Here is a 20621-nt window from a genome sequence, read left to right on the forward strand (position 1 = left end):
GGCACTCAAGAATGACAATGCTTTTCGTGCTCTCTCTTTTGCTCACACGAATACGAAAATTCAAGTGTCTGAATTCACAACAAAGTTCTGTGAATTCAAACACATTAACAGTTTACTTCTCCTGTCATTCTTGATGATTAACTAATGAAGTAAAGTGATGGCAAGGATGGCAAAGCTGATGATGAGGTGAAGATGAAGATGGTTAAAAACTGAGATGGCTCCAATGGGGTTGAAAAGCTAAAGTGAAACTTTGTGTGTACGTGTGTCAGTATTGTGTTTGCATGTCTGTATTACTTCTTGAGAGGAATGCCTATAAATACATATTAACACACAAACATTTTCTGAAACATGTTTACATTCAGCATATGAGATATTGCTATTAACAAATGCTTTATTTTAGGGAGTATTTCAGTATAAACTGAAGACACCCAAGTGTGGAGGACAGTGCAATACTGGCTGCCATAATTTTGCATAACTTTCATGCATCTCCAGCAATAATCGGTTACAACATCTATTTTGACTACAAGTACACCCTCGTTTGCAAACCACTAAATCAGTTAATGCTTCCTCAAGTGCTGAAAAAAGCTCCAAATGAAGACTTGAGGTCTTGAACTGTTGGAGCAGCATAAGAAACTGCTCTTTAATAATATGCTTTGCCTTCTCCTGTGCAGTAAAACACTAGCCATAACAGATGCTGGAGTCAAACTAATCACTGTGTGACTCCAGAGAGGGTTGAAGTGACACAATTACTCTTCATCATAATGACATCATATCCCTGCCTACCCAGTTCACTTCTGTTTCTTCAGTTATGAACTGAGTTACTGAACCCATATGGAGATATAATGCACATGGTGCATGTGAGCTGCGAAGTTTGAAATGAGTGCCCTCTAACATGGTGTATGCTTGTGTGACAGCATCTGCTGAGGTGCTGGTGTATACCTGCGTGTCAGTGCACTAGTTCATGTGTCTCACCATTGTCCCTGGCTGCGGTTGGCTCGTCCAACGCCATCTGTTCTGCCAGTTCGGACAGGGAGTCATCAACGGGCCGAGCGCTGCGTAGAGACATGGACAGCCTCCGCTTGATTATCTTCATCCTGTCCATCTTCTCAGCCGCACCACAGGGGCCCACAGGCTGAGAAAGGGAGGGACAACCACCGACATCATCATTATCATCATCATCAGCACCACCTGCATCCTGATCATCATAATCATGGACATTGTTCTCATTATAACCATCGACAGATATATCCACACTGCCATGTTAATCTTCATTGTACAGTGAAACTACTGCAGTGCAGCCTCTGCGCATTTTCTACAGTTCTTTGGGCTCCCGATGATTGTGTTTGCTCACGCAGCGTGTACTCTCATTGTTATGTATCCCAAGTGCAAACATTGCAAAATAAAAGACACAAAATGAGAGAGAGACAGGCCCAGAGAGGCACAGAGAAAGAGAGAGAAAGACAGCAACAAACAAAAAAATGTACAAAAAAACATGGAAATGGCTGACTGTGCAGCTCCCCAGAGGTTTCAGACAAGAGTAGATAAACTGTGATTGACACACATTTCATTGGCTCTTCCATCAGCTATTTAAAATGAAATATTCAAACTACAGTATACAGCTACAGTAACAGCAAAAATGGCAGACAAAATCATGGCTGATTCTACAATAGTCCAACCTAAGCTGGTGTCAAGTGACAACAACCAAACACAGCTCTGGTTTTTTCAAACACTGTACAGAATATACATGGTTACAGAAGTGAGAAGCATCCCATCCTTAACAGAAATGAGGAGGAAAGCACTTATTATCATTCCAGCAAAGTGCTCTTCATATTCAATGGTGATCCAACTGCGTGTGTTATGTGTGTACACCCCTTGACGTCAGTGAGCTTTCAAAGTTACATATTGTTAAGAGTGCCCTTCAGCAGACATTTAAAATCTGGTTTATGTGTGTATGTACAGTATGTGTGTGTTTGCATAAGTGTGTGTTGAAGTCACTTTGTGCATCATGTTCTGCTTTACCGGCCTGGAGGTAGAGGGAGCTATGGCAGAGTATTTCTGTTTCCCTTCCACTTCCTGCCCCCTTCTATCTAACTCATAAGGGCTCAGGAGCTGACATGCACTAGTGCACACACACACCGACACACAAACACACACGGCACCCACTGCCTTTCTCTTTGTGTCCAACCTTGGAGGCTTCAACAAAAGCCATTCATCCTTTCAGGCTCTCAGTCTTTCAGGCCTATTAGAGACAGCCAGTGCTCTGAGGGAATTCAAACCCAGTGATCCTCATTCAGGACGACTGGCTTTATTTCACTAGAAGATGCGTTTAGGCGAGTATCCATTGCTAACAACATTGCCTCTGCCAATTTACATGAGCCCAGTTGGATGCGGTTTGCACCTCAGCCGAAGGCATTCCTCCAGGATGAAAAAAAAGTTAAAGAAGGGAACAAAAGAGTGAAAGGAGAGCATCTCGCATTCATTTCATATCATCCGTCACCCATGGATTATCAGTATGGAACGAATCTCCCTCCCCCCCTCATTTGCATGTTTTCCCAGACTTCACTAGAGAAGAGGAAGCCTGTGTCGACAAGAAGATTTGGTTCTCCTCATGCAACCTTGCATCCGTCATCCATGAATTTTCAGGAATAAATGACTCACATTTAGTGGGCACGGCCGATAATATAACGCACTGCTTATTACCTAGATAAAAACATACCAGTGTTATCATTAACACACAGTTATGCTTGTGCCCATCCATGCACACACACACACATACAGAAACACAATGATGACTAATTTCACAGTCTTCATCTTATCTCTGTTGAGTTAGCCCAAACAATAATGCAGTGAGAATCTCATTACCCAACAGCTCATAGAAGGAAACGCTTCAGAGTGCCACTGTAAATTATATATGTAGCTGAGATCTCCAACTTTATTTATATTATATATAAATAAGGTTTAGTCTGTCCTGTAAACAGCCACACAAAATAAGAACAACATACATTTTACAGAAAAAATAAAACTGATAACGTTCTATTTGGTTTATAAACCTTTTCCATGTACTTTTTAAAAATAGCTCATGAAATGCCAGATATTCCCATTGAACATCATTGAGTATCATTGTGCATTGATGATATCATCTCCTTTATTTGCTGATGTATGTACTCATGGAAAAACATAAACATTCCTGCCATACAACTCAATTAAAGTCGCTTTTGATTACTTTCTATCCCAGTTGTAAAGCAACATTAACTTTTCCTTATGTTTAAATCTTTGCCACACTGCTGCAACATTAACCTGTGCAAATAAACTAAACTAGGCCACATTTAGTACAGGACTTAAGCATAAAATAAGACAGTTCCAGAATGCTTTAGAGCTGTATCTGTGTGGGTCAATTTGAGAAAAAAAAAGTGCTTAAAAGTGTTATGAATGTGCGTTGGATGTTGAGTCCTGCCTGGTGCAGATGGACGTGGCAATGTGAAGAGGTTGGCAGAGGCACATCAGTGAGTGGGACGAGACATGTGGCTCCAGGCTGCAGCATGTGCAGGCCACACTCACCAGACACCCAGCAAACCACAAACAGCCCTGATACATAACTCCCACTAAATGGAGGGACACACACTACAGATGAACAAGGAGGCCGCTCTCACTCCTTCAAAGCCACTACAAGGTTTACAAGTTTTAGTTGTGTTTGATGCCAGTGCAGCACACTGTTGATGAGTTCACAAGCAGAATGTTAATAGATAAGTTACACAAGGAATAAAACCATCTTCAACTTAGTACTAAATTATTTGTGCGTGTCTGTGAGCATGTGCACATCTGTTTCCACATGTATGTGTGTGGGTGGTTGCATGGATGTGGTAGCACAGAGGTGAGTTGAACTGACACACCCCTGAAGAGGACAGAGGAGGAACACAGTCTGATTTATTCAAGACACACACCATTTGGGTTGCTAGGTTACAGGCCCAGGCTGAAACCGCAGTTTCTGTTTCTGAGGTGAAGAGAAGGAGAAAGAAAACTGAGAGAGGCGAAAAGCTGAGAATTCTCATCTCTCCATCTCCCCCCTCTACACCTCATGATGCACAGACACACACACACACACACTCAACTGTAAAAACTTCTATCCTTCCAGTGCTCAGGATGTCACACAGCACTGCAGCACGCAATTCCTTCCGACCTGGCTCTCGGATCCCTCTGCCAGTTATGCCTCTTGGAGGCAAAATAATGAATGGACCTGAGGACTTACAGGAGTCTACAGTATCCACATGCTATTTACAAACAGTAGCTAGCTGCATGTTTGACACAGTCATGTAAACACACACAGACACAGAAAAGTATTTCATCCGAACAGAGGGAAGATTTTGACAGCTCGGGTGACCAAGGGATTATTTTGTTTCAGCCAGAAATTGTCTTACGTCCTCTACCTCTCTTTCTTTTCTTTTTATCAAAAACAAACAAGCATTCTTCTGTAATTCAGCGGAACATGAATCATACGCATGCATGCACACACATACAATGTGGCAGAGTGGAACGGGCACTGAGTGGCACTTCGAACACTGCTTGGCACAGCAGCCTGAGGATGCATGAGTAATGAACAAATCTGCCCAACTACAGAATCCTACGCATATCCACACAAACACACACATTTAAACCAACAGATAACCCAAAAAGAATCCCAGTGGGTCCTCCTCAACATCTCTTCTGTCACTTAACCTAAATCTCCAGAGTAAAATGAGAAGAACAAATTATGGAAAGAAGATGAATGAACAAGCAGCTAAGCAAGACTGCAAAAGATATCTGGCTCAAAGAGGTCACACAAAGTGCAGAAATATTGCTATAAGTTGACTTACATTTAAGAAATGTATGAAAAAAATTACTTATAAAATTGTCAAATTGTGTTCTACTGTTCTCCTGCTCTATTACTATATAACAGCAGGCAAAACTTTTCAACCATAATTTGGGGTGTCACGATATACCTGCCATAAAAAAATTTTTTGTAAAACACAAGTTAAAGATTATTTTGAACAATAGTCCATTTTTTACTCAATTTTATGTAGATATCTCAATAGTATTGTTATTGTGAATTCTTTTGGCCACGATAACTGTGTGGTTAAAATCTTTTACAGTGACAGCCCTATGTTGTATACAGTTTGCTTTGGATGATCAAACTTTATGAAAACATGACATAACCATCATCATCACGATATAATTACACCCAAAGTAGGCACACAATACTGCTGACTAGTCAAAACTTCATTATTTAGTATCATTATGCAGGATTATAATTACTGGCTGGAAGATTTGGATCTCAAGGAGGCCCTTTCCTGGGTACTAAACTTCATTATTCAATCAAAGAATACTGAAGCTACAACTGGGTGACATTCAAACCAGAGGACAGGGATGCAGGTGCAGCCTATGTAACTGCACAGTTTCAGGACATTACACGGTGCGAAAGTTGAGACAATTTAGGAAATTCCACCTGGCAAAAAACACATGGAAGTATGCTACAAAAGTCATGAAATTATGTATGATGTTTGTGAAGACTGTAAAATGTATAACGAGGTCCTTATCAAAACTGATATAGCCAGTCGTCCTGAATAAAACTGATATAGGATAAACTATAATAACATAGGATTAGTGGGCTTCTGGTTTAGGCTTATTAGTTAGGTGTTTCCATCAGGGTGCAACATAAGGGAAAAGGCAATGACGGATGCGCATGATTTTCAATCTGAACATCCCACGTTGAGATGGACATGAATAATTTAGTGCTAAATGATCCCCCCCCCCCCCCAACACGCTGCTAAAAGACTAACTGTTCAGAGAGATGCTTTTACTATAGGCGTTAACTGTTCGTCTTATATGGGACTGATACACAGCTTGCCTTCGGGAAACATCCATGAGGTTATCGACAACACTGCAGGACCGCAGCAGGACCGGACTGTCACATTTGCGGACGAGCGAAGCCCCTGACGATATCCCATGTAACTCGACATGACTGCAGGCTGGGCGCACAGAAGTGAGCAGCAAGCAGCCGTACGACAAATATCACGGGGCTCAAAACTAAATACGCCGCGGTTCATGTCCGGCCTGACTGGCAGAGAGATTCCTCAACCTACCAGGCCTTTTGCGTTTTCGGTCAGTTCTTCTCTCCCCGTGTTTTCCTGACGCAAGTATCCGGGAGGAGGAGAGTCAGGCAGGGCAAAGAAAAAGTTGGACAGCCGTCCGGCCGGCTCGGAAACTCTATGGAAAGAGGACCTGGATCAACTCCCGGACTGTTTCGACGTTTTAAAATTGTATTTATATCAGCCGGGAAACCTGAAATGCTGTAAGATTTAAAGCGCATTGCTCAAGGGAATTAAAATCGAGTCGCCATAAGGTGCCCTTATCGCTATTTATCCATTTTATCTGCTCTGGTGTCACTTAAATTTACCCACTATGATTCAAATTTTGTGCAGTGATATTTGAGGTGTCCACATATAACTTAAACATTACGCCATATAAACACTAAAAACCACTAAATACCAGTTTTAACGAGTCGAAAAATAACTCCACCTGCAATGTCAGGTGATAGGACAACCATGGTTATCGCTGCTTGTTTGTCCCAGCAGTGACATAAAACAGGATCAAAACGTAGAGTGAAGCCTGGCTCAACATTAACAAACAAAAAAAAAACACCGCTGCCACTGACCTGCTAGTGTTTCTGCCGCAGCAGACTATTGTTCCACTTGTGTATGGTAATCCTGGCAGCACGCTGGGATGAATCCACTGCGACAAGTTCCTCCAACTACTTTGCTGTAAAACACACCAGATTGCCTATACCCCGTCGGAGAACTCTTATCCCTGTGTTTCACGGTGTGTCGCAGTGTCCCCGCATCCTGAGTGACTGCATGGTTGGCTTGTAATAGTGCATTATTTGTCTTTACTTTCGCTTATATTCGGCACCGTCCGGTGATGATCAGCCATATCGCTGCTGCTGTGTGGATCCCAAGTGGAAGCGGTGGCGTGATCCCGGAAAACACCGCAAGGGGTGTGTATACGTGTGTGTGAGATAGTGAATGTGTGTGTTTCAGACTCTCTAACCTCCACCCCCACCTCCAACACACACACACACACACACACACACTCTCTCTCTCTCTCTATGTGAAAAAGGGGGTCAAATAGATTAATTTCGGCGGGCAGTGTCACGGGGGAAATTAGCCTTCATTATCCAGACTCCATTCCCATCTAAATATGCACCTCAGAGAAAATTCCTGGTGAATAATGCATAAACTGGAAATTATGGAAATTCGACAGGATGATCCACCACTGCTTAGTTGGCATCGGGATGACTGAAAATTTAGTCTAAAGATAAATACACATTTCCTGAGGTCCCGAAGTGGTGAGGTTTAAATACATAGTGCTGAACAGATTTCAGTGGCCTGATCGTGTAAAACACAGGATGACTTGGCTCAACTGGATTACATTTAATTACAGTCCTCAACAGCCCAGATACGTGCAGTAACAAGCATATTCACCTTTTAATATAAAATGGCTTCTACCTGGATGACTTCTATGGTGAGCTGATGCCAAGATTTTCACATAACATGCTTTAAATGTTTTGTTTTTAAATAAAAATACAAATTAATAAAAACTTAGTTATCACTTTTTTTCCAGGGGATCACCTGAGTCCCCAACAATTACGTCGGGAATCACAGATGACACAGCAAACACGGTTGATGACGTCTGCCTGGTGGTCTCCATCGCCACCGTGTGGCTCATTTAAACAGCAGCAGCATATTTTCATTCATAAGCCAAGAATGTGTTGTCACTGGAGAACAGCTTACACGGCCACTTTTAGCTAATTCCTGTATTTGTAGCTATAGATGGAGACCAAAACAAAAGGAAACATGTGCAACTGTGTGCAATGTAGGAATCAATCAATATCCTTTGGAAACTTGAACGCCTTGGTGACTCTGGGCTGGTCTGTGAAATCATTTTCACAACCATCAATGCCACAGTTCATCAAGTTTGTAAGGCCCCTCATGGTGGATTTATGATTTGGCTGCAGATTATGTTCACAAAAAGTCCTCAACCTCTATAACAATGGGCTCAAAACAAAGTGTTCTGTTTAATCTCTTATAATTAAGAGATTAAAGGGGGATTGATTTTACATGTTTTACATGGTTTCAGAGGGAGCTTTTCTGGGGCTCAAAAATAATTTTAAGTTATCTTAAAAATGATTAACTTACAGCTTGCCTTACAAACAGGAGTATATGGTTGGGAATTGGAGGTCATTTAGGAAAGGAGGGGTGTTCTGATGAAAGACACTATCAAGTTGCATGATGGGAAGTATCGGCTCTACACTAAAAATCATGACCTTTTGGCCTTTGCTGTTTCAGTTTTGACTATTAATTTTGAAACTCTGTTTTTTGTAATTTCCCCAACCTTAACCTGTTTAATCCCACTGGCCACAATAGTGAGTGAATATGTTACTAAATGTTCTATCAATACATCTCCACCAAATACTGAAATAATAAAGGGTCTCATGAGCAGTGTCACATGTTCAGTGTAAATTATCACATGACCAGAGTTAATTTCCTGGTTGCACCATGAGAAGAGAATGGATGCATCAAAGCTTCCAGACAAAAGGTTAGTAAAGTACGTTTAGATAAAGATAGGAGAAGATAGGACAAAGATTTTTGGTGCACAACAGCTTTAAGGTGTCTAGTATTGACATATGCATTTGCAATTGCTCAACTTTGTTCAGTGTGGTCATAGAATGAGTAAACGCAGATGACAACAGAAGTAACCAGTTGGACAACACTACTTATAGACATACATAGTTCTTGTTCTACCAACCTTTCAGCTCTGTTCTTTCTTTTACTTTCACTTTGAGTGTAGATACGTTGGATCTAGGTGACCGCCCAGACATCCCTCAAAATGATGCCTTTGCTCTAAACAAGATGAATGAATGTAAAACAAAACAAAACAAAACAAAAACATTAATGACAAAATATTTTGTTGAGTAGTCAAAAAGAGTTTGAGATGGCACTGGTAAAACTGTAATTTATGACCTCGGTATTTCCAAAATCAAATGAAAATCTGTCAACCTCCTGTATGGTAAGCCATGCTGGAAAGTAGCTATTTACTCAAACGCTGTACTTGTTATATGTTGTACTTGTACTTTACTTGCGTATTTCCATTTTATTTCCTATATCTTTTTCATTCTTTATTTACATCTTCATATTCTATTACACTATATTTCAGAAGGAAATGTATTTTTTACTCTTTAGGGTCTGCAAAATAATAGAAACATCTTATAACGTAATACAATTCAAGGGCACCAAACAAACTACATCCTCTAAAATGACCAAGCTCAACCAACACCTCTCTGAAATCATTTCAACCCATCATTATACATTATAACCTTCATGAAGCTGGGCTTTATTGGAGCACTGCATTAGTTTTAGCTAGGTGTACCTAATAAACCAGATAGCCAGATAATGCAGCCAGCCATGTCATAACAGTAGTTGCATCTTAGCTAATTATGCGTCTGTACTTTTACTAAAGTAAAAATGTTTAATGCAGCATTGGCAGTTTTAATTAAGGTGAGGATATGAGTAGCTTACTTCTTCCACTTCTTGTATGATAAAAAGTCAGTCGGTCGTCCAGACCATCGTTTTCTTTGCGCTGACCGTTAGAGGCCGCTAACGGTGTGCTGGACCTGAAGCAGCGGACCCTCTGCAGTCGTTAGCTTGTCATTCCTGTTGTTAGGCAGGTTGTCAGGGGCAGCGCACCAGCCTAGTTAGCTTGCAAGGGATTAAGGGACTTAGTTAATGATGGTACATTTATTTATGAAAGAAAACGACTGGCGGCATACGTGCTTTTTCTCTCGGAGCTGCCCTGTGTCTTGGGGTAAAAGCATCAAAGACGACATCGTCGGTTTTTATCGAAATAGCCAGAGTTCTGCAGTGGTTTTGCCCCGTAGCTAGCTAGGTTTGCTAACGTTATCGGGCAGACGTAAAGTGATAGACATTAACGTTACGCAGTAAATACATATCTCCGTGTACATATCAGTCGCGGTCGATTCGCAGTCGTTTGGTGCGAAAATGGAAGCCGCTCAAGAACATTTTATTGAGCAGGAGGAATGCGATGATAGCGACAACCCATCGTCGTCGCCCTACAATTCCCCTTTTCGCTCCACTCGACTGCACATCCAGAGGAGTAATGTCTGCTCTCGGGCTTATTTCGTTGTGGTCATGGTCTTCTTCCATGTGTACATCCTGAATGTTATCGCCCTGCTGCTCTACGTGCACTACAACAACGGACCCGGGGACCTTGTCAGTGGAGACGGGCCCTCCTCAGCATCAGTAAGCGAGAGTGGGGGCACTTTGCCCCACCCTGCCCCAGCTCCAAGAGAGCTACATGTGGAGGACTACAGTCAAAGTTTCAGTCTCCCTCGCGTTGAGGGGATACGGGTAAGAAAAGTCATTCTTTCCGTACGATGAAGTTTGCCCTTTTCACTCACTGATGGAGTCCTACAGTGCAATGTGTCACCCAACTAAAGGTGTGGTTGCTGATATTTTATATACAGGTAAACATCAAGCAAGATTTTTACATACTCAGAAAAATTAAACCACTCAGTCACTGCATCAGGTTTTATTGCTTACTTCCACCTCCACTACATGCTGTCAAGCCATTAATCAAAGTTAGCTGCCAAACTAAAATTTAATTCCATTGCAGAAATCCAGCCTAAAGAATTTAATGTGACAATAGCAACGTTCATGCATCTGAACACCCATGTAGTAAGTGTGTTGTTAAGGTTTCTTGTACATCTTGCAGGTGGGACACGTTCAGCAGGTGTCCCTTGTGCCAGAGAGAACACATGAGATGAAGACACTAAGCTTGAAACCTCTGCTATTTGGTAAGTACAGTGTAGTCTTTTGGTATGATCTGCTATTTATTAATAAATGTCATTTCATCAGGATTTACCGTAGAGCACAAAGTTTAATTCAACGTCATACAAATATAGACCAGCAATATTTACTTATAATTCACAGATATGTACATTTTCTAATAAACACCTTTTATTTCTCTTACGTCCACTGCCTGAGAGACAGTGTTGATACTCGATGAGCTCCTTTGTGATCAGCGTGCAGATTTCCTCTTCCATAACCACAGAAGTTTGAACATGATTAGAAAAGACTACATCAAGCATCATTTACAGTTTGTGGCATATGGTTAAAGTCGGTATGCTATCCCTATGCTTCCACTAACCGTAGTTGTTCAATGCTTGTTTCACAATTCACATAATCTTAGCTCCTGCATCTGTGATGTTTCCATTTGCGTGCAGCTGCCATCAGGTTCTTGTCTCGTCTTTGCCAGGCATAAGCCTTATTGACCACCAGGCGCCCCCCCTGCACCGTTCCTGTCACGAGGAAGGTGCCACCTCGTGGGTGGTGTCTTGTCATGTTTCTTACACAGGTGGCATCCCTCTCTAGCCATAGCTCGATGTGTGAGCGGATCTGACCACCTAACAGGGGTCCATGCTTCAGAACGTCCAGTTTGGCAGCCAGCGAGAACAGAGACAGGCTTACCGGAGTGTACTTGAGCTGTGTTAGACGCAGTTTCACAACTAGAAAGAAAGCAGACAAACACAAAGGATGATTGAGATCACCTATTTATGGAGTAGTGTCCTTTTGTCTTTTATTTTTTGTATAGAATTAGAAAAGAAATTATAAAATATATCATTAAGGATGGGACTAGACAGGAGCAAAAAGGTGGAAGAATTCTGATGCTCACCAAAATCACTCCTGCAAAAGGTCTCCAGTGTATCCTTTGTAGAGGGGGCCTCTTCCAGCTCACAGTCCTGACAGCTTGCCAGAGGCACTGAAATAGTCAAACCACTAATTGAATCGTTTGTTAAATGAAGTCAGCTCAATTATATGTGACCATGTAGTTAATTTCTTACCTCTACGCCCCCCTGTGTGAACACTGGTGTTGGTGATGGAGGAGATACACATGAGATGATCTGCCGGATACTGGTCACAGCGCAGAATTTCTGGCCAGGGGTAGCCATAGCAACTCATGATTGGTGCACAGCTGTCCCGTACAGATTCGCACAAACTCCTGCAGGGTGATATAAACCTAATAAAGAAGAGATGGAGAGGGAACATGGGCAGCGCTGAATAGATGAAAGGATTTGAATCAATAGTGAAGTGGCAGGAAACAAACAACACTTAATTAGATGCCATTTGGTTGCCTTTTTTCCTTCTTCTCCACTGAGAAGTGCTAATGTGACTAAACGGAGATAATAGTGCTTTAATGGCTTGGTTTCAGTGTGAAACCAAGACCTTTCTTCAGAGACCAGCACCAATTTGCATAGCTTTCAAACGGGTGTTAACCCTTGATGATCCTGCTGCTGTGTAACTTTGTAATTAACCTGACATTTTAATCAGTTTTCCCATTAATAAAGTTGGTCAGTCTCTGCTCACTGTAAGGGAGGTTTTACTTTGAGACCTTGGCTAATATGTCATATATCAAATACATTTCCAAATGAAAATTTTTGAAATGCTTTCCTGTGAAAATTGCAATACTACAAATCCTACAAAAGTCAAATTGTAACTTGAAAAGGTTGACAATATATGTTAACAAAAAATAAGCTATTATGAGGAAATGCAGTGAATAAACTACATGAGTAAATGCATGACTAAAACTTACCTGTCAAGGCAGATGGGTGCAAAGAGAGAGCAGAGAAAGATGCGGGCGTCAGGGTGGCACTCTCGGGCGAGTAGTGGCAACCAGCTGGCACTCTGTTGTACAGCCTCAGCTGGAGACTCATGGCCCAGCAGGTTGGGCATCCTCATCGTGTCATAACCGATGTTTTGGCACAAGGCCATGCCGGACGGGATGGGCACACAACGAGAGGAACTGCGGGGCTCCCATAGTCCACCTTCTCCTATAGAAAGAATGGACCTGAAGCCAGTAGTGGTTCCAGGGTCCCCCCACACCTCATCATCCTCTCCTGCAGCAGCTCCCGGCCTAGAGACATGAGTATTTCCATATCCAGTTTCGGTATTGCCCTCAGTACTTGCCCTGTCCCAGCTTTTGTCCTTCACCCCAGATCTAACCCTACCCTCACCTCTTGCTCGTCCCTCCAGCCCTGCCTTTACTCCACCAGCATTAGGACCAAGCACTGATGTGCTGCTTGGCCCAGCAAGCAGAAGGAGAAATAGTAAAGAGGCTGAATGGGAGGACTTGCTGGAGCTAAAACGAGAACAGAGCATTGAAGTCATCCTGGGACTGAAGTTGGAAAGGAGAAGTCCTGTAGTGTGTCTCTTGAGTGAAAAAGACCCCTGTGTGACAGTGCAGGAGATGGTGGCAGGATAGGTGTATTTATAGTGGGCAGTGATGACATTTGCATAGGAAGGGGTAAGGGGAGGTGTAGAGAACAGCAGAGAGAAGGGGTGGGGCACACATTAAAGCGTTATTAGAGATGCGGATCCACTTGCATTTCCGAGCAGATTTAAGTGTTTTTGACAGAGCTCAAGATTAGTAATGTGGATGATTTGGCATTTGGATACATTTGGATTTCTGCCATTTCCATCCCCACAGCTTGAACTGAGGAAGAGACTGGCCCTCATGTGGTGAAACTCCTCCACCCCTTTCATGCCACATTTTCTTCCAACCCACATTTAACTACCCTGTCCCGCCCTGACCTCTTTGCTTTTTGCACTTCTTTTCTCATCTACCCCTGCTGCTAAGAGGGCAAGATTGGACTTTTTATGAATATTTGCTGCTCATGAAAGACTGAAGGTGCCCATAATATCAAGAAGACAATTAAGCTGCCCCCAGGGTGATGTCATTGCAGAGCTATAACCACTCAAGAAAAGATAATCAACATGCAGAGAGTCTCTCAAAGTGACAGAGCATGTGAGACCTGGAGGCAGACACTCGCATAAATCGAAGCACACACTGTATGCTCGATTGTATGTGTGTGGACGTGTGCTTAGGACACAAATAAAATTGGTGTTGTCCTGCTGTGTAGCCATGGCCTGATTCCTGTTCAGACAAGCAGGTCACTTCCTTTCCGGGGGAGAAAGAGAGACAGTGGTGGGAGGGAGAAGAGAGAGAGGCTCAGTCCCCCTTCATTCATATCAGTTATCCAGATTAATGAGGCTAGACTGGACAATAGGGATTAACCAAGTGGGTACAGTGTAAAAGACACGGGTGACAAACAAGGCTTCTACTGTACAGACAGGCAACCTGCCGGAAGCCTTTTATTAAGAGGGGTAATGACTGACAGACATGGTTGGATTGCTGGGAGGGAACCATGAAACACTATAGCCTTCTTAATAAATCAATAATCAAATATCTGATAGAATAGGACGGCGCAACAGATTTTCTACCAAAAGAAATCGTGAAGAGACAGTTTTCAAAGTTAGGAGACCAAAATAGAAAAAGAACCTGGCTGTTTTGATGTTAGGTGGTTTGGAACAATAGTGTCTACTAATAAGTAAGTGTGAAATAGAACAAGTACACCAAATTCAGATTCTTTTACTATTTTGCAGTAATTAATATCAGCAATTACTGAGTCCCTGAAGCCTACACTGCTTCTACCTTCCTCTGGGAGAGGTCCAACATCGTCACTCATTAAAACTCCCTGTAGGATAGGCTATATCACAAATGACTCACTGGGGAGGGACAGAGGGGAATAGCTTGGACTCATTAAATGCACAGTATATGTATACTTTACCGTTAGCAGTTCCTGTGCTTAAACACCTATTAAAACATGCAAGAAAGAGAGGTTAATATTTAGCAAGTTATGTGCTTTAGCTCTCTTTTGCCACAATTAATTGTTATCTTATATAAAATCCCTATATTAAACTTTCTAGTCCCTATGATGAGGATGAATACGAGGTGCTGAAAAGTTGCTCAGTTTGCGTTCAAAAAAACCTATTATACTTATTCACTGTATGAAGAACTTTACTGGGATATGTCTTGTCTTTTAAGGCCTAATCATATGATTGTTGGCATGCACTGATCAAAGCATCTCACATTTGTCGCTTGACTGAAAGGTCTTGTCAGGCAATCTAAAGTAATCCATTTAGTAGTCTGACAGTTCAAGCCAGCAGTGTTACCAGACATCTCTTAATCCACTTAAAGGTCAATCACTCACTCACCATTTCAGGTGTAATAGAGTTCCATTACACTTGTGTGTGCAGAGGTTGTGAGAAGACTTGAGAAACTGGAGAAGTAACTGTTACTGGTGTCTATCTGACAGCATTTCCTTGAAAAGAAATGTCTGTTTATTTGCTTTTTATCAAGTAGTGGCATCACTGTTACATCATCATCATGTGTAACCTTAACGTGTGAATGTGTCATTATGCCCAACAGTTAATCTATGAACAAGCCCAGAATCTCAGCCACACTTAACATGTTTTTGATTAGCCTCGTCTAATCTCCAAGCCAGTCCCTTTGATAGATTGAATATACCTTTGATCCTCACTCTAATCGTGGGTAGACTGGGGTTGGCGTGTGTTATGATAATATTGGAGCTTTCATTTCCATAATTGGGCATTTGGAAAGGTTACTTAGTTTGGCAGTTCATTTGTGGTCTCAAAAATCAGCGATTAAGTTGACTGATATTCTTTTCAGTCTCTCCTGGGAAAATGTAGACTCCACAGATCCCATGTTATTTGCAATGGAAAAAAATAATTTTGTGCATCACATGATTGGGGTTGATATTTCAAAAAAGTCTTTTTCAAATTATGATCCTTTAATGTTATTGGCATCATTTAATCATCTATGTCCAAGGCAGCACTGTGTCCTAACATTTGCTGCTTTTTTTCCTGTTTCCTGTCAGAGATCCCTGGCTTCCTGTCAGAGGAGGAGTGCCGTGTGGTGGTGCAGCTGGCTCAGCTCAAGGGTCTGATGGAGAGCCAGACACCAGCACCCAGCCAGGGACAAGAAGAGTCAAACCAACCTCTACTTTCTCTCAGCACAGAGGAGGTCTTCAGTCTGTTGGACCTAAACCAGGACGGGCTGCTGCAGAAGCAGGAGGTGAAAAGATAGAAACATCTTGTATCCATATGCCATGCAGCTGTAGGAGGAAAATAGGTTTCCAGGAAAATCAATTCCAAGTAATGAAAAATTTGATGAACTGTCAGAATGTGTTGTGTTCTGTCATTGATATGAGAAAAAACATTCTGGTCTCTCCTCCAGATTGTGAGCCACTCACGTTCTCGAGATGGAACTTGGTTGAGCCCAGATAATTTACGGCAGATACTCACTGGTCTGGAAGCTCGCCCGACAGGTTTGTGCTCATGTGGATTGTGTTTGTCAGTACTTTTCAGGCTCTTCTGGCTGATTCCATTTAGAAAAGAGCGTCAGTTAAGTTCCCATCTGGGGCACATAAAGTATAAGTTTGAAATAAATTTGTGAGAAACTTGTAGACACTGAATGCAACTTGTAATGGAATAGGTTAATGTAAATGTAAAAAAATAAGTTAAGTGTTGGTCCAAATGCATATACCAATGGTACAATACATTTTTAACAGCTAGTTGAAGTTTCTCCTTATCTGATTTCTGTGCTTTCAAAAGTACAACTTTAAAGGACTTTTCTGTTTCATTGTCCCTTACAATTAGTTAACTAAGTGGTTCAATGTGAGCATTCAGATTCAAATGTGTAAATAATAAATCTACTCAACTAATTTCTTGCTGTTATATGTCTGAGTGTTTCTGCAGTGGTTGTGTACTCGAAAGAGTACCGTAAGTGGCTGACTGGTGGCTCTGATTGCGTGCAAATCTTTGTGAGTGGCAAGGCCGGAAGAGGGGTGACACCGTTTTGACCTGATGCCATTGTGCCAGGCGTTGCACACATCCCAGTCCGGATGTGCCTCATCCTATCTCATTAAAAACTGATTATTCTCCAACCCCTTTTCTTAATTTTCCCCCGGATCCCCTGTACCCCCACACTGTACTTCCACACTCTTTCGTTAACCCACCCCACCCCCCTCCCCGGTCACCTCTTCTCTGGCACCCCAGAGCTATTGTTGCGGCTGGGGCGCAGTCTCCCAGAGGAAGTGATGGGGGCCAGACATTCATTCAGCTGAGAGTAACAGCATACAGTTGGACAAAGAGAGAAGGAATGGAGGAAGAGAGAGAGAAGGGAGCTGTCATAACCTACTGGTCACTGCATTGTCACTGCAAGAATTCAAGATTAAATGAAACTGAGTCAGAATCGTGAAAGGTTTAATTCTTTCACAGGGCTCCATTTATATCTGTAGTGATGAGGTTGTATTGTAAAAGAGAGAAAAAAAAAAAAAAATCTCATAAAGGAATCTTGTGTGTATGTGTCTGTGTCTGGCAGGGATGCTGACCTTGGAGGACTTTAGGCATGTTTATGATGTGTCCCAACGCCCAGGACAACAGCGAAGTGGGAAGCTCCGGAGTGAGTTCAGACAGAGAAACAAACATACATGGCTTTACCAAGGCCTGGGATCCCACCATGTGCTGCAAACACTCAGGAACAGGTAACTACACTTGGAAACACATTGTCATACTCTTAGTAGCCCATACACTCACATTTGATGATATACTAATTTACCCCATTATTTTTTAAATTCAGAGTAATCAGTCTGACGCGTCTGCCCTCCACATTGGTTCAACTAAGTGAGCCACTGCAGGTGATCCGCTATGAGCAAGGTGACTTCAGTAATGCCCACCATGATAGCAGCCCTTCTCGTTCCGAGACGACCTGTGCACACACACGACTAGCAGGAAACACATCTGCTCTCAGAGAAGTCTCTTGCAGGTATGTATGACATGCACTGTATTTCATATTTAGTATATATTCAGTTTCTTTGCAGGTTTACGTAGTTTAGTCATTCCTTTCATCTCCTTAACTGACTATACATGTTAATAATCCAGTATGTAGACGTGTATTTTTCTTTCTTTATTTGTAGATTTACCCAGATTTTGGTGTAATGGTTGGATAATTTCCTTAGCTTATTAAAACACCTTTCATGGTGATTTGTTTTATGATCAGTATTAGGCAGATTTTTTTTATTTCTGACCTGTTTCTCAAAAGGACAATTTTTGAATTCAAATTTTACTGCCAAACATTAGTCATTGCTTTTACATAACATCTCTCTTGCGGAATGGGAGAGATTTTTTCACTATTATCCTTATTTACCGCTTCCTTTCTTGTTTTATTCCAGGTATCTTACTGTGTCATTCTACCTCAGCGCGGCAGAGGAAGGTGGTGAGACCACCTTTCCCGTGGCAGACAATCGTACCTATGAAGAGCAGGTGAGTGTGCTTTTACTACCCACGGTCATAAACCTGCATTTTTTTTTTACTGCTGTGAAATGATGACAACTGTGCATGACCTGAATACTGCTGATAAGATGCAGACGATGCTGACCCCTGACAAGGAATCTGACACCTAAGTGTACACAGTGTGCCAAAACAAATGATTAGACACAAGCTGTTTACAGTTTTGTGTGTCCTAGGCACTGGTCCAGGATGGAGTTGATTTGACAGACACCCAGGAGACATGTGGCAGAGGGAACCTGAGAATAAAACCTACTGCTGGTATGGCACTCCTCTGGTACAACCATCTCTCTGATGGTAGAGGTAAGAACAGAAGGCTTTAGCTAGTTCATTATCACACACATAACATAATGAGCACTCTATTATGTTGATTTGGGTTCTATTGTAGGAACAGTGTAAATCAAACTCCATGTCACAAGCCTTTAGGCCTGAAGACCCAACATGCAAGCAAAATCTTGGAACAGAATCTAGAGATCTAGCAACAACATACAACAGCTATACCACAATATATTACAATTGTCCAGACTTGCAGAAATATGGCCAGTATTTCACTCGCTAGCACAATGACAACATTGAGGATTAATCTTAACAATGTCAGAAGTTATCTTTGAAAGTTTAACGAGGCCTGTTGTTTACATTTATCGGAATGTGTTCATCTTGTTCACCTCTCAACCGTAGCTACTGCACTCATTCCTCCCTCTTAAATGCTGTTCTCTCATGCCTTCTCTAGGTTGGATGGGAGAGCTAGATGAGTATTCCCTGCACGGCGACTGCCCAGTCAGGCGTGGGGTGAAGTGGGTGGCCAACAGCTGGGTAAACGTGGACCCAGATTATCAGATGCAGGCCCGTTACCAGAGACTAGTGGCTCAGAGGCATCGAGCTAAGTCGGCCATGGAGGAGCATTACCAACCTCTCTCACACAGTGACCTCCACCAGGATTTATAGCTGGGCCTTTTTAATGAAATGACAAAGCGACCGTCATTTTAAAACTGAGTTAGTCTTGCCTCTATGAAGCCAGTGAGGCCGGACAGACCTTTCCACTATGTCAGAGGCTGTAGTTCAGAGAAAAATTGCACAAAATAGCATCCCAGATATTTTCTCCTTTCAGTAAATGTCTTGCATTACTTTATGTCTCTCAAGCCACTGCTCCACATTTACTTTGACTTAAAGTCAATCCTAAAGTTTGGTCAATTCACGTAGGATTACAGAATACAGAATTATGGTGATGCATTGGTTTCATCACATTTCATTTATAATACATCTGTAACAAATGTATATTAATTTAGTGGAGTGAACGTCATTCTTTATTAAATTGCGCCTTAAAATATATAAGTTATTCAGAAGAACAGATACCTATGGATACTGTGATGTGAGCTGGAGAAGTTGCAGTCATATGTAAGAGATAAGTCTGCTTACCTGCCTTCCATTTTGATTTTCTAGGCATCTGCCCCTGTTCCGGGTCAGTGTTATATATTGTTATAGAATTAAAACCTGTTGTTAGAAGCCATATCACAATATTCATCTGTTAATGTGTCCCTGAGAGATATTTTCATGAGATCATGTGTGTCTGTTCTATTCTTCAGGTTTTGTTCCCTGAGTTTATGAGCTTTGACCATAAAAATGTTATTTAATGCCTACTGCAAATGCAGTACTCTAAACTGGATGAAAAGGTCGCTTGTCAAACTGGCTGTGGGAGCCCAGTCCTTCAGGTGTAATTCAAACTTAGGTCTTTGATATTCCAACTTATGTGTTTCTTATCCTCACAACTCAAAAATATTTAATTGTCTGAGAGTATTTATTTGAGTGTTATTTATTACCACCATTTGGTGATTTAATTTAAAGGAGAGCGTATTTATTACAGCCTGATGTTGCACTGAATTTGTCACTGTATTTGTTCCATGTTATGAGATATATAAAGAAATGTTTTTCAAATGGTGCTGTCAGTGTGATCATTCATGCAAACCTGTTCATATAGACAATGTCCACTAGATGTCACCCAATATCAAATATAGCACCATAGTATCTGTGGGCCGAATATGAGCTAGTTCATAAATTTTGCTTATTGTGGTATAATTTACAACTGCTGAAAATGGTGATGGCACCTGCACATTCTGGATGAACACTTACGATAACAAGCACGCCTATCTAACCTCACAATCACCTGTTTCTGTGAAAGACACCAATGCATACACACTGGAAACCACAGGCAGCCTCTTGTTTTCAATCAGTGGTTGGACAAAGTACTCAGATCTTACGTAAGTGATAGTAGCAGTGCTATAATTGAAAAAATACATTGTTACAAGTAAG

At 41.7% G+C, this 20621-nt stretch overlaps 3 protein-coding genes across 7 annotated transcripts in view; 1 reads left to right on the forward strand and 2 right to left on the reverse strand.

Annotated features, from left to right (window-relative positions):
* Positions 1 to 9748, reverse strand: part of LOC139620659 (cyclin-dependent kinase 17-like) — a 40252-nt gene extending 30504 nt beyond the window's left edge. For 2 of the 4 annotated variants that reach the window (XM_071476415.1, XM_071476414.1), the window contains exons 1-3: positions 9609 to 9748; positions 8839 to 8933; positions 973 to 1132 (exon numbers count right to left, since the gene is read on the reverse strand). In XM_071476415.1, the coding sequence (XP_071332516.1) occupies positions 973 to 1102 (130 nt within the window). In that variant the 5' untranslated portion in view covers positions 1103 to 1132; positions 8839 to 8933; positions 9609 to 9748. Of the gene's footprint in view, positions 1 to 972; positions 1133 to 6688; positions 7027 to 8838; positions 8934 to 9608 lie in introns of those variants that run through there. The other 2 variants (XR_011690856.1, XM_071476416.1) reach the window with 1 other exon arrangement.
* Positions 9607 to 20246, forward strand: LOC139620660 (transmembrane prolyl 4-hydroxylase-like). Of its 2 annotated transcripts, none has more exons than XM_071476418.1 (9): positions 9607 to 10457; positions 10822 to 10903; positions 15845 to 16041; positions 16204 to 16294; positions 17350 to 17512; positions 17653 to 17793; positions 18200 to 18290; positions 18494 to 18617; positions 19045 to 20246. In XM_071476418.1, exons 1-9 carry the CDS (start codon positions 10089 to 10091, stop codon positions 19257 to 19259), a joined length of 1473 nt encoding a protein of 490 aa, XP_071332519.1. In that variant the 5' UTR covers positions 9607 to 10088; the 3' UTR covers positions 19260 to 20246. The 2 variants fall into 2 exon arrangements, with proteins under 2 accessions (XP_071332519.1, XP_071332518.1); XM_071476417.1 differs by having other exon boundaries at positions 9613 to 10457; positions 17608 to 17793.
* On the reverse strand, positions 10632 to 15530 carry LOC139620663 (secreted frizzled-related protein 5). Its single transcript, XM_071476420.1, has 4 exons — positions 12700 to 15530; positions 11951 to 12126; positions 11782 to 11868; positions 10632 to 11614 (listed from the first exon to the last, which is right to left on the reverse strand). The coding sequence occupies exons 1-4, from the start codon at positions 13272 to 13274 to the stop codon at positions 11295 to 11297; spliced, it is 1158 nt and encodes a 385-aa protein (XP_071332521.1). The 5' UTR covers positions 13275 to 15530; the 3' UTR covers positions 10632 to 11294.
* Positions 20247 to 20621: the final 375 nt, after the last annotated feature.

The sequence above is a fragment of the Trachinotus anak genome, unplaced genomic scaffold, assembly GCF_046630095.1.
Source record: "Trachinotus anak isolate AG129_WGS33_773 ecotype Australia unplaced genomic scaffold, CSIRO_AGI_Tana_v1 ptg000004l, whole genome shotgun sequence".
Taxonomy (NCBI): Eukaryota; Metazoa; Chordata; class Actinopteri; order Carangiformes; family Carangidae; genus Trachinotus; species Trachinotus anak.